Source organism: Erigeron canadensis, chromosome 5 (assembly GCF_010389155.1).
Source record: "Erigeron canadensis isolate Cc75 chromosome 5, C_canadensis_v1, whole genome shotgun sequence".
Lineage (NCBI taxonomy): Eukaryota > Viridiplantae > Streptophyta > Magnoliopsida > Asterales > Asteraceae > Erigeron > Erigeron canadensis.
Genome location: NC_057765.1, coordinates 18938138 through 18950324, shown reverse-complemented (window position 1 = coordinate 18950324; position 12187 = coordinate 18938138). Strand labels below are relative to the sequence as shown.

The window sequence follows — 12187 nt, the reverse complement described above, 5'->3', positions numbered from 1 at the left end:
AGTACCAAATGGGCATGTGAAAGTGGTCTTTTCTTGGTCTTTGGGATCGATGGGTATTTGGAAGTACCCGGAGAACCCGTCCAAGAAACAAAAATATTCATTGCCTGCAAGTCTTTCCAACATTTGATCAATGAAAGGTAGGGGAAAGTGATCCTTACGGGTGGCATCATTAAGCTTACGGTAATCAATACCAACACGCCAACCCGTGACAGTTCTAGTGGCCAAGAGTTCCTTATTCTCATTTTCAACAACGGTCGTGCCCCCCTTTTTGGGCACACAATGGACCGGACTTACCCAAGAACTATCGGCAATAGGGAAAATGATCCCTGCATCTAACAACTTAATGACTTCTTTCTTAACTACCTCTTTCATGTTAGGATTAAGCTTCCTTTGTCTCTGTACAACGGGCTTCACATCATCAACAAAATCTATTTTATGTTGGCAAAAATCAGGACTAATACCTGGAATGTCAGTAGTTTTCCAAGCAAAAGCCCGCTTATGAGCTTTAAGTACGACCAAAAGAAATCCTTTCTCTTCACTCGAGAGCGAAGAAGAGATAACTACGGGTAAAGAGGATTTACCTGCCAATTAAGCATACTCCAAGTGGGCAGGCAATGGCTTAAGCTCTAGATCAGTAGGGGGTACATCAACAGAATTTGGTACCCTTGAGCTTCCATCAGCAACAACTCTTTCAAAGCTCTCATCCTCTAGAGGTGTCTCATCCAAACTTAGTACCATAACCTCTGCAAACCACTAATCATCATCTATATCTCCAGCTCTGAAGTGAGTGAGCTCTTCATCAACCTCAGTCTCCATATATTCCTCAAATTCCTGATCCAAAACATCATCAATGACATATATCCTGAAACAAGACTCATCGGTAGAGTAAAAATGCTTAATAGATCTTTCAACATTGAAAACAATCCTATTGGTACCCACACCCAAAGAAATCTCCTTATCTTTCACTCGGATGATAGCATCCGCGGTATTAAGGAATGGTCTACCTAAAATTAGGGGTACCTTAGTATCTTCCTCCATTTCGAGGACACAAAATCAACAAGAAACACAATATGCCCTACCTGTACAGTCATGTTTTCAGCAATCCCAATGGGATACTGAAAAGAATGGTCAGCTAATCTTATACTCATACGGGTAGGTCTCAAAATTCCGGAAGCCAACTTACTCCAAACCGAGTAAGGCATCAAGTTAATGCTAGCACCTAAATCGCAAGTGCCTTACAAGTTAAAGAATGAATAGAACAAGTGATAAGGAAACTCCCTGGATCCTCAAGATTAGGTGGAATCGGTTGGTTCTGCAAGATAGCAGAACACTCGGCATTAAGATAAGCGGCCTTCACCTCATCCATCTTTCCTTTTTCCGTCACAAGTTTTTGATAAACTTTGCATAATTTGGCATTCCCTGGATCAAATCAACTAAAGGAACATTAATGTGAACATTTTTAATCATATTAACAAATTTATCATACTGTTCCTTTAGCTTAGCCTTTCTGAACTGCTGTGGAAATGGAACTTTAGGCTTGTATGGCTTACACAGCCTGTTTCGGTGGAGTAATCGGAGTCTTCACAGTCGAACTATCTTCCATCTCAATTTCTTCATCAACTTCAGCTTCATCATGATCACCTGTATCCTGCAAATCTGAAACAATAACATTAGGATTAGGAGGAAGGTCATAGGATCTACCTGTTCTGGTTGTAATGGCCTTTGCTTGCTCCTGACGAACTGGAGGTGGAGTATACTTCTGACCATCATTGGACCCTTGATTCTGCTTCGGATTCTGCTAAGTGTTACTAGTTAAAGCACACCGAGGCCTAGTTATAGCAGCCGTCCTACTTTCAAGATCCTTGAAGCTGATGCTCTGATTCTTTGCATTTATCTCCACTTTGCCATTGATCCTATCCAACCTCTCACTCAACTCCTTAGTATCCTCTCTTATATTCTGAATGCTTTGGTTGGTCTCAATCTGATTGCTCATCATTTGCTTCATCATCTCTCTCAACTCGGCATTAGGATCGGGAGTAGAAGTAGAAGAACCTGATCCTTGACTTTGTTGAGTCTCCTACTGCTGTAGCTGATTCTGATAGTTGTTCCTTTGCCACATGTTACCTGAAAAACGAGTAATATTAGCAGAAAAAGAAGAGTTATAGGAGTTACTACTTGATGACCGCATCTGAAAACCGGTGTTTCGCTGAAAACCCCCTTGTTGCTGATTCCGAATGTAATTTACATCTTCAGGTCCCCGGTTGGGACAATCTTCAGAATAATGTGTATCTCCACAATGATCACATCCATCAGCAAGAACTTTCACATCCCTTTCAAGATAACCAAACTGAGACTCTTGAGCTGCAAATCCCTTATCCATACGAGCAGATAAGGCCTGAATCTCGTCAATGACATTAGAGTTGTTACTACCTTCGGCTCTTGCAACTTTACCTTGCTTAAACCGGCTCTCATTCTTCAAAAATCTCTTATCATCCATAGCTGCATTATCCTTCACCATAGCTTCCAAAATGTCATAACCTTCATTTGGAGTAATCTTGCTAAAACTTCCACCAAAAGCATACCCCATCTCTCTTTTGGACGCCTTATTCAAACCATCAAAGGAAAACTCTACATACTTTTCCTTGGTTAATTCATGTCCCGGACAATTTCTCAACATTTCTTTAAATCGGATCCATGCATCAACAATATCTTCCCCATCTTCTTGCAAAAAGGATCTAATCAAATTTTCCAATTGCCTTTGAGTTCTAACCGAGTAAAACTCACCAATAAACGCTTCTTTGAGTTGATCCCAAGTAGTAATCGAATTCATTTGATTTTGGCCATATTGGTAGAGCCGTGCTAACTTCTCAAATCTCTCCAAGTGCTTATATGGATCCCATTTCTTCTTTCCATCAATTTTCTGCTCTTCGATGTTCTTAAGATGATTTGGCTTCAAGTTGAAATTTTGATCAACACCCGGTGTTCTAATAGCGGAACCACGAGCCGTAGGAATAGTTCAGGCTCGGTCACCATACCGGATGTCATTTGGATCTCTCGGTCTTTCGTCACCCATCTCTTCTTTAATAAGTGCAAGATTAAAGAATTCCTCTAAATACAAGCCTTCTTCGTCCGAATCTGGAGTGGGTAAAGCTATAGGTGAATACGGTGGTGGTGCTTCAAAATTAATCCTGCGTCTTGGTGGAGTTCTCAATAGGAAAAGGTAACCCCGAAGAACGCAAGTTCATCAACTAGAAATAATCCTACAAAACACAACTAACACCAACGTCAAATGCACCTGTGATAAACAAAGAAAAAGCTAAACTATTAATGCAAATAACTTCCTCACGCGTGAGGAAGGATCAAACCACTAAATTAACAACTAAATCGGCCCACAATCCATGGCAGCGGCGCCAAAAATTTGATGTGCAAAATCGAGCTTTAAATTTATAAAACTAGAACTACCTAGAAACTCACTACTACGCACTCATGGGCAGTGGACCCGATCGTTTGTAATATAGTTAAGAGATAAGTCCGTGTTCGTTCTCAGGGATTGGATATGACTTGTTGCTTTATGAAATGATTTGGAAAACAGGTGTTGCTTCGAAAATCCTCTTTGACAATTAAATTAAAATTGATTTGCAAAACAAATTGCATAAAATTGAAAAGAACTTCAGACAATAATATTAAAAGTCATCCACTTTGACTTCACTCGACTTCAAAGGTGATTGCATTTAATTAAGACCAAATTCTTTAGAGTTTAAAGATAATCGTGACAAGATTAAGGTGCTCACGTGGTACCACCAACCATGAACAAATTACCGAATAACGTAATTGTTAGATAAATTACCCAAGCCGGTACCACCAAAGCAAAAACAACTTTTTCCACCAATTAGTTTTATTGACTACCGAATTACCAATTGCACCTATGTGACAATAACGTGGTACCACCAACCGCTATGAATCACGTTGACAAAATTAATCTTTTCTTAAATGATATTCACTATCATACCATGAACTAGCGATAATTACTCATAGACAAGTAACCGTTTTAAAATCACATATACATTCAACTGGTACCACCAACGAAGAAATATATGCAACCAATATCATAATTAATTAATAAAAAGAATTAAAATCATCAAGATCACGGAACAACGATAATTAATTAAACTCTTTTGAATTAAAAATATTGCAATCACATTATTCGTCTCGTTTCGTCAAGGTGGATGATAAACAGTTTAGCCACTCATGATTAAGTAACAATAATAATCAAATAAAGAGATGAATATATTGTACCAATCGTTTGAGTAAAAGAGGAAATTGCAAGATAGTAAATTAATACGATCTAGATGGGTGCTCGTGAATCTTCAGTGGATCCGCCTAAGAAATTATCTTGCTTGGACACCTGATAGTAAACCTTGTAGAGCAGCTCTCAGAAAGAAACCTTGATAATTTGATAATTAGGGTTTTGTTTGTATATATACCCTCTCAAAAATCTGATGCAAAAACGACCTAAACTTCCAGGCCCCGTGCTCCCACTGCGGTGTAATGGGATGTGTCTTCCCCTCACCGCGGCACAGTGAGGACCGTTGACTTTGACCTTCGGGCGACTGCGGCGCAGTGGCTAGAGAATCCTCCACTGCGGCGCACTCAAAATCCTTGGCTTCAATTTCCCTTATCACGACTGCGACGCAGTCATCCTACTGCAGTCCCCACTGCGGCACAGTGGGGTTAGTTCATAATATTTTCGTGGATCTGGGCTGCGGCGCAGTGGGCATAGCATCCCTCAACTGCGGCGCAGTCATAGCTTGTGTAGAACAAACTTGTTTCGATCTTGAATACTTGCCGAGCTCTGCCGTCTTTTCCACCTCAATCAACTCTCGATAATTCAAATCAACTTCTAGGCCAATAAATCTTCCGAGAATGCACCAAATGAACGTATAACCTGTTTAGAGCCTGAAATCACTAACAAACACCATAAACGCGCCTAATGCATACGAAAACGACTTAAAACACATAAGAAATAGGCCAATAATGATGTGGGCGATGTGTATAAATTGGTCACATCACTCATGCTAAATTTGCCTTTAGCAGAGCTCCTAATTATTCCACCTATAAATCCCCATTTGAAATTTGTTATGGTGTCCATCCACTGAATCCCATTGATTTAATTCCATTTTTGATTGAACAAAAAGCAAGTATTGAAGTTGAGGCCAAAGCCAAAGAAATCAAGAAATATCACCAACAAGTGAAGGCCATAATTGAGAAGACTAATGTCGAATACAAGGCAAGAGCAAACAAGCATAGAAAACAGTCCAGTTTTGCTCCAGGTGATCTTTTTTGGGTAAACAGGGCATACCCTTCGGAATATATTAAAAAGAATAAAGAAGTACAAAATACTAGGGGCATTCCCGTAGGGGACTACACTAAAACATCCTTTAGTGCACTTCCCAAATTACTATAAAAGTATCTTTTAATAAAAAGCTAATATTATTACAAAAAATACAAAACCAATAACTAGGTAAATCCCAAAAAACAATTCTCTGTAGCCCAAAATCACAAAGCCCATAATAAGATATCTTCAATCCAAAGCAGGGTAGCCCACGAACAGATCCTTCCGAGATAAATAATACAGGAGCCCAATCTGTCTAGTAAAAACTAGCCCAATACCTGAGTCCACCATATTTATACCATGAACTATCACAGACATTCAAACAAATTGTTTCATCAACAAACATTAAACAATCTTCAGTCATTATCCATCTTTGTTTTGAATTATACTCATTCAATCCTTCATTCAGACAGAAATTCCAAACCTTTGCCACTTCCAATGCTTTATCAGTACGTAAAATCTTCAATCCAATAAGTCTTGCTCTCACTACATTCTTAATAATAGAACACAAATCAGAAACATTTCTCTTCTTTCCTTGAAAAATTCTTAAATTTCTCTCCAACCAAATAAAGTAAACCGAAGCACCCAAAACCAATCTTTGCACCACACTTGAAATAGCTCTATTCCAATTTACATTCTCACACCAATCAACAATACTGTCCCAACTATCAGGCACACCATCAAAATTAGCCACAATCTTCATTTCCCTCCATACTTTTTTTGAATAAGAACATTCAAAAAATAAATGATTATGGCTATCACTTTGCAAGTTACAGAATACACACTTAGGATTATTTCCTTCCACCCAGTCAAATTTATCTTGTGTTTTAAGCCTATTTTTAATAGCAAGCCACAAAATAAAAGAATGTCTAGGGATGTTTTGACTGAACCAAACTACACCTGCCCATTTCACATCATCACAATCATCACTAAGAGTATGAAATACCTCTGAAACAGAAAAATCAACAGCTCTTCCTGACTTCTTTTTCCATAAGATTTTGTCTCTTCTATTATTAGAAAGAATAGGAGCAGGAGTACTAACTAAAACAGGATATTTTTCCACCAATTCCATAGGCCAATTCCAATCACCATTTACAACTACATCAAAAACCTTTGATTTAATTGAGAAATCTTCATCATAGGCATCTCTGTATGAAATAAAACTACTCAGAGGGCCAGCAATATGCCAATTATCATAGAGAGCAGAGGTGTTCATACCATCAACCAACCTATACACAATATGATTTCTCAACAAACTTCTATTCTTAAGGATCATTTTCCAACCCCAACTGGTATTATCATAAGCATACATTTCCCAAAAGTTCCTACCCCTTAGCCTTTCAGAATTAATCTAATTCACCCACAGAGAATATTTGTTAGTAACAATGTTCCAAGCATGCTTAGCCATCAAAGCATTATTCCAAGTGCCTAAAGATTTAATTCCCAGAACCCCTTGACATTTTGGCTTACAAACCTCAGACCACTTCACCTTAGCCATTCCTTTTTTCAAAACACCATGAGACCATAAAAAACCTCTAAATAAACTTTCTATATCATCAGTCACACCCTTTGGTAGAATAAAAACAGAAGACCAGTAGACTTGCAATGAACTTAAAACTGACTTTATCAATTGCAATCTACCAGCAAAAGACAATGACTTATTTTTCCAATCCAACACTTTCTTTTTTACTTTATCAATCAAAACAACACAATGCTTCTTATATAACCTAGTAGATAACAAGGGAACCCCTAGGTACCTAACAGGCAATTCAGCAACTTTGAAAGGCAATACTTCAGAAATTTGATTTCTAACCTCAAGTTTGACATTTCCAAAAAATGTTTGACTTTTTTCAAGATTTGCCACCAAACTAGAAACATCACTGAATTCTTGCAAAGCTTCTTTAAGAACAGAAACTGAACTTTGATCACCATGGCAAAATAAAAGTAAATAATCTGCAAAACAAAGATGTGTTAGATTAGTATTTTCACATCTCCAATGATATTGGAAACTGCCATCATGCTTGATCTGTCTCTTAATCATCAATGTCAACACCTCCATTACAAGAGTGAAAAGATAAGGAGATAAGGGATCTCCTTGTCTTAAACCTCTCTTGCCTTGAAAAAAACCCTTCTGCTCACCATTAATAGAAATAGAGAACGCAGTACTAGTGACACATTTCATTATCCAATCCACCATACTAGAATGAAATCCAAAAAACCTCAAACACTTCTCCAAAAAAGCCCATTCCACATAATCATAAGCCTTCTGCAAATCAATCTTAAAAGCACATTTTGCAGCCCCTCTACTTCTATGATAATTTAACATCAATTCCCGAGTAAGCATAATATTATCACTAATTTGTCTTCCAGGAACAAAAGCACTCTGGTTTTTATCAACTATAGAATCCAGAATGCCCTTAATTCTATTAGATAACACCTTACTTATGCATTTGTAAATAACATTACAGCATGCTATTGGTCTAAAATCAGCAACAGTTTTAGGGGTAATTAGTTTAGGGACCAGGGAAATAACAGTAGCATTTACTTCCCTTAATAATTTCCCATTTGTAAAGAAATCCCTATTGGCTCTGTAACCTCACCACCAACAATACTCCAAGCCTTCTTAAAAACTTTGAAGAAAACCCATCAGGCCTAGGTGCCTTATCATCTTCAATATCAAACAATGCATGCTTAATTTCTTCATCAGTGACACTTCTACACATATATACAGCTTCTGTTTCGGGAATTTTATTAAGAAAAAGAGATTCTGGATCTAAAATAGGAATCACACTCCTACTAGAACCCAAAATACTCTTGAAATGTTCAATAACCTGATCAGGAACTTGCAGCCCAAAATACAACCTACCCTGCATATCTTCCACCATCTCAATCCTGTTCTTGTTCTGTCTACCTTTAACAGCTTTATGAAAGAACTTTGTGTTTTGATCACCCTCTTTAAGCCAACCAATTTTAGCCTTTTGCTTTAGAAACAGCTCCAGATCACTAACAGCTTCATTGTAAGATCTAAGAGCAACAAATTCTTGTGCTCTAATATCAGCATTTGAGGGGTCACTAGAAACCATACTTTGAATATTACCAAGATCATTTCTAAGTTTTTCAACTTTATCAAAGAGGTTACCTTGCTTATAATTCAAACTCCTTAAAGGCTTTTTAAGATTCTTCATCTTTGACACCACAGAGTACATATTGCATCCAGAAAACTTCACCTCCCATTCTTTTTTCACAATAGGCAGAAATTCCTTTTTATTAGTTAAGTAATTCATAAACTTAAAAGGCCTTGGCTTAGCTTTTTCAAGTTCAGGAATGATTAACACAGAAGGGCTATGATCAGATCCCATAAAAGGAAGAAAATGTGCATTTGCATTTGGAAAAACTGTCATAAAACCTTCATTTCCCATAACCCTGTCAAGCTTTTTTAAGATACCATCAGTTCTACCAGGTGATTTATTCCAAGTAAAATTCAACCCAGACATCCCCAAATCATCCACCTCAATATTACTAACACACTCTCTAAACTCATTCATACTAGCAGTGACATAGGAAGCACCAGCAGAATGCTCCTCTATATTCAAAGTAGCATTGAAATCTCCAAGTAACACCCATGGCCTTTCCTTCACAAACTTATTAAATTTTTCCAAATTATTCCATAATCTCTCCTAGGTATCATCTTATGATAGCCATAGATAAAAGAGCAATAAAAACTAGCACCTCTATTGATAGGCTCAATATAACAATGCATAACTTGAGAGTGTTGCTCAATTAACATAACCTTTACTGAAGCAGGATCCCACCCTACTATTATTCTAATGCCACCAATACAACAGGAGGCATTGGACATCCAATTCCAATTATTCAAAACCTTATTACAAATACCAACAAGCTTTTTATCAACTACATGAGTTTCTAAAATGCCACAAATACTAAAACCCCCCTTGTTCAGTAAGTTAATTATTTGATTTTGATTAGAGGTTTTACAAAGACCTCTAATGTTCCAAGCAACAGCTTTTAATAACATTTAAACAGTTGGGGTTTAGGGCTTACCATCATTCACTTGCTCCTCCAAATGAGCATCTTCAAAATCATCCAACTTCATTGTTTGAGCAGTACCACCTTTATCTGATAGTACTTCTTCTTCAACTGATACAGGAGCTAACCCATGATGTATACAGAGGTCAAGATAGTAATCATACTGCCCAATAGCCCATTGATCTATAACCTCCTTACTTGGATTATTTCCATTCTCAATAAACTTTTGATATTCATTTATTTGAAAATCATAAATACCATACTTATTATCCCAACCCTCTTCATATTCTGGATCCTCCTCTACTTCATCCTCCATGAGGAGATATGATTTGATGGAGGTGACTAAAAATGCTGCAGGATATTATTTTTTTAAGTTTAAAAATGAGAAAGGTATGAAAGAAGTGCTTGAGAGTGGTCCTTGGCTTGTTGGTAATGTTCCTCTGTTTTTATATGAGTGGGAGCCTGGTATGGCTGTTGATAGAATTGAACCAGGGAAGCTTCCTCTTTGGGTGTGTATTCAGAATTTAGGAATGGAAATGTGGACTCCTGCTAATTTAAGTAAACTTTTCAGTTGTGTGGGTAAGCCTATTCTAATGGATAAAGTCACAAAAGAAAGATGTGCTAGAAGGTCTGGAAGACTTGGTTATGCTAGAGTTCTTGTTGAAGTTGATGCTGAAGAAGAATTGCCTAATTATGTAGAGGTTGGTTTTCTAGCTTCTAGACTTAGAGGTGAAAGGTTTATAAAGTATCCTGTTTCCTATCAATGGAAACCTCCTTTATGTACCCATTGCAAATTTTTTGGCCATTCTTTCTAAAATTTGTAAAGTGAGACCAAAGACAGATGAGGAAAAAGTTGCTGCAGTACTTAAAGATGCTTTAAAAGTAAATATTGTGGACAAAATTGTTGTGAATGATGATGAAACTGATGGTTTTAAGAGGGCGGAGAAAAAGAAGAATAAAAAAAAGGAACAGCAGAATAAGGTTAATAATACGAATGGTTCCAAGGGTAATAATGCAGGCAATAGAAGAAATGTGTTTAGCAGGCTAAATTTTGGAAATAATAAAGGGAATGGTGATTTTGGGAAGAATATTAGTAATTCTGTAAATTCTAATAAAAGTGATTTTCTGGTTAATGGGGGGTCTGGTAAGTTAGGGCCAGTGGAATCAAAATGGAAAAAAGGAAGTTCTAATTCTAAGTTTCATGTTGAAAGTGTTAATAAAGAAGTGCAACAAAAAGGGAAAGGGGTGGATGCTGATAATGTCAAACAGATTTTCAAGATTGTGAAAGATAACAGAGGTGTAAGTGATAATATGGTGACTGATGATGGTATTCAGAATGATGTGGAGACAAGTAATAAATTTGCTCCAGGAGGAAAGAAAGATTTCCATCAAGAAGGAAGAACAAGTTGATGCCTAGAGCTGAAGGACCATTCAAAATTCTAGAGAGATATGTTGAAAATGCTTATAAGGTTGAGTTACCAGGAGATATAGCAGTTTCAAGTACATTTAATGTTGGTGATCTAATGCCTGATTTGGAGGATGAGTACCTCGAGGACTTGAGGACATGTCCCTTTTTAGAGGAGGAGAATGATGTGGAAATGTCCAGATTCACTGAACTGACTGGCGCCAGTGAACTGAGTAAATCTACTTAACTTAAAAAGTCGTCTGAACTGAAGTCAATTGTTAAGCTGAAGTCCATTTCTGAGCTGAAGGGGTTATCTGAACTGAAGGGAGATTCTGAACGAATAATTCCATCTGAACCGGCCATGCTAATTCTTCCAGCGATAGCCCATTTCGGACAAGTGTTCATTGAGCAAGTTCAGCCACCAGTTGTAACACTTCCCCAGTGGCGTGTTTCTCCAGATGAAGCCAGTAGTGATCCACCAGTGAAGTTTACCACTGAAGCACTCCAATGACCAAGGATGCTCCAGATTTAAGTTCCAAATGGATGCTTTAGATTTAAGTTCCAGTTTTCAATAAAGTAAAGTTTGTTTCAGTCACATGTTTGTGGGCCCAATAAAGAAGAAATGACAGTTGTTGATAGGAAGAAGAAAGGAGCGTGTGACAACGTTAATCCTAATGGTTTGTGGACCCATGTGTAGAAGGAATCTTTCTATAAGCTTTGCCTGTCCATTTCCTATTGGCTAATAAATTAGTGGTTGTCCTTTGCCCGTGACAGCTTTTTATTATTTTATTCTTATCTCATTAATTCCTAGGAAATTATTTATGTAGCTATAAATAGGGGTTGTATTTCTCATTTGAAAAGTCAGTTTTTGATGTTAATTTGAATGAAATTAATAGAGCAACCTCTATTTCTTACAAAAATCTTCATTTGTGGTGGTTTGGAGTGATTCATTTATCTATATTTGTGGTGGTTCGTCCTATATCAAATATAGTGGTGAGATCTTTAATCTTCGATTCCTTTATCTGTGTTTGTGGTGACTCGATCTTTATCAAACATAGTGGTGGATTGGAGTGTTTCCTTTATCCTTGATTCCGGTGGCTTGGCTTTTACGAATCTAGATGGTGGATTCTTTATCTAACATTTACTTTTTTTGTTGTTTTTTTTTCAGTAATAAATCAGAAAATACCAAAATTAGTATTTCAAGTTGTTTTTAATTCCGTTGTGCTAAAATTTTGTGTGTGTTCACATCAGACAGTCACCATGTAACCTAGTAAGTTATTCATTCCACATTATTATTTGCGAACTTATATGACCCACACTCAGATATACTTCCGTAATCGACA

At 37.2% G+C, this 12187-nt stretch overlaps 2 protein-coding genes across 2 annotated transcripts; both read right to left on the bottom strand.

Moving 5' to 3' along the window:
* Positions 1–753: 753 nt before the first annotated feature.
* LOC122601308 lies at positions 754–1366 on the bottom strand. Its single transcript, XM_043774076.1, has 3 exons — positions 1276–1366; positions 1021–1219; positions 754–862 (listed from the first exon to the last, which is right to left on the bottom strand). The coding sequence occupies exons 1-3, from the start codon at positions 1364–1366 to the stop codon at positions 754–756; spliced, it is 399 nt and encodes a 132-aa protein (XP_043630011.1).
* A 4282-nt stretch (positions 1367–5648) lies between these two features.
* On the bottom strand, positions 5649–6890 carry LOC122601307. The gene is made up of 2 exons (XM_043774075.1): positions 6867–6890; positions 5649–6743 (listed from the first exon to the last, which is right to left on the bottom strand). The coding sequence occupies exons 1-2, from the start codon at positions 6888–6890 to the stop codon at positions 5649–5651; spliced, it is 1119 nt and encodes a 372-aa protein (XP_043630010.1).
* Positions 6891–12187: the final 5297 nt, after the last annotated feature.

Bases quoted from the DNA above. Each gene is read 5' to 3' on its own strand.
- LOC122601308 (XM_043774076.1), bottom strand. From the start codon at position 1,366: ATGGATGAGGTGAAGGCCGCTTATCTTAATGCCGAGTGTTCTGCTATC. The intron at 1,220-1,275 runs GTTTCCTTATCA...CTTGCGATTTAG, and splicing joins TAATCTTGAGGATCCAGGGA to GTGCTAGCATTAACTTGATG. The intron at 863-1,020 runs GTACCCCTAATT...GTCTTGTTTCAG, and splicing joins AAATGGAGGAAGATACTAAG to GATATATGTCATTGATGATG.
- LOC122601307 (XM_043774075.1), bottom strand. From the start codon at position 6,890: ATGGCTAAGGTGAAGTGGTCTGAG. The intron at 6,744-6,866 runs GTTTGTAAGCCA...TGGGTGAATTAG, and splicing joins CTAAGGTGAAGTGGTCTGAG to ATTAATTCTGAAAGGCTAAG.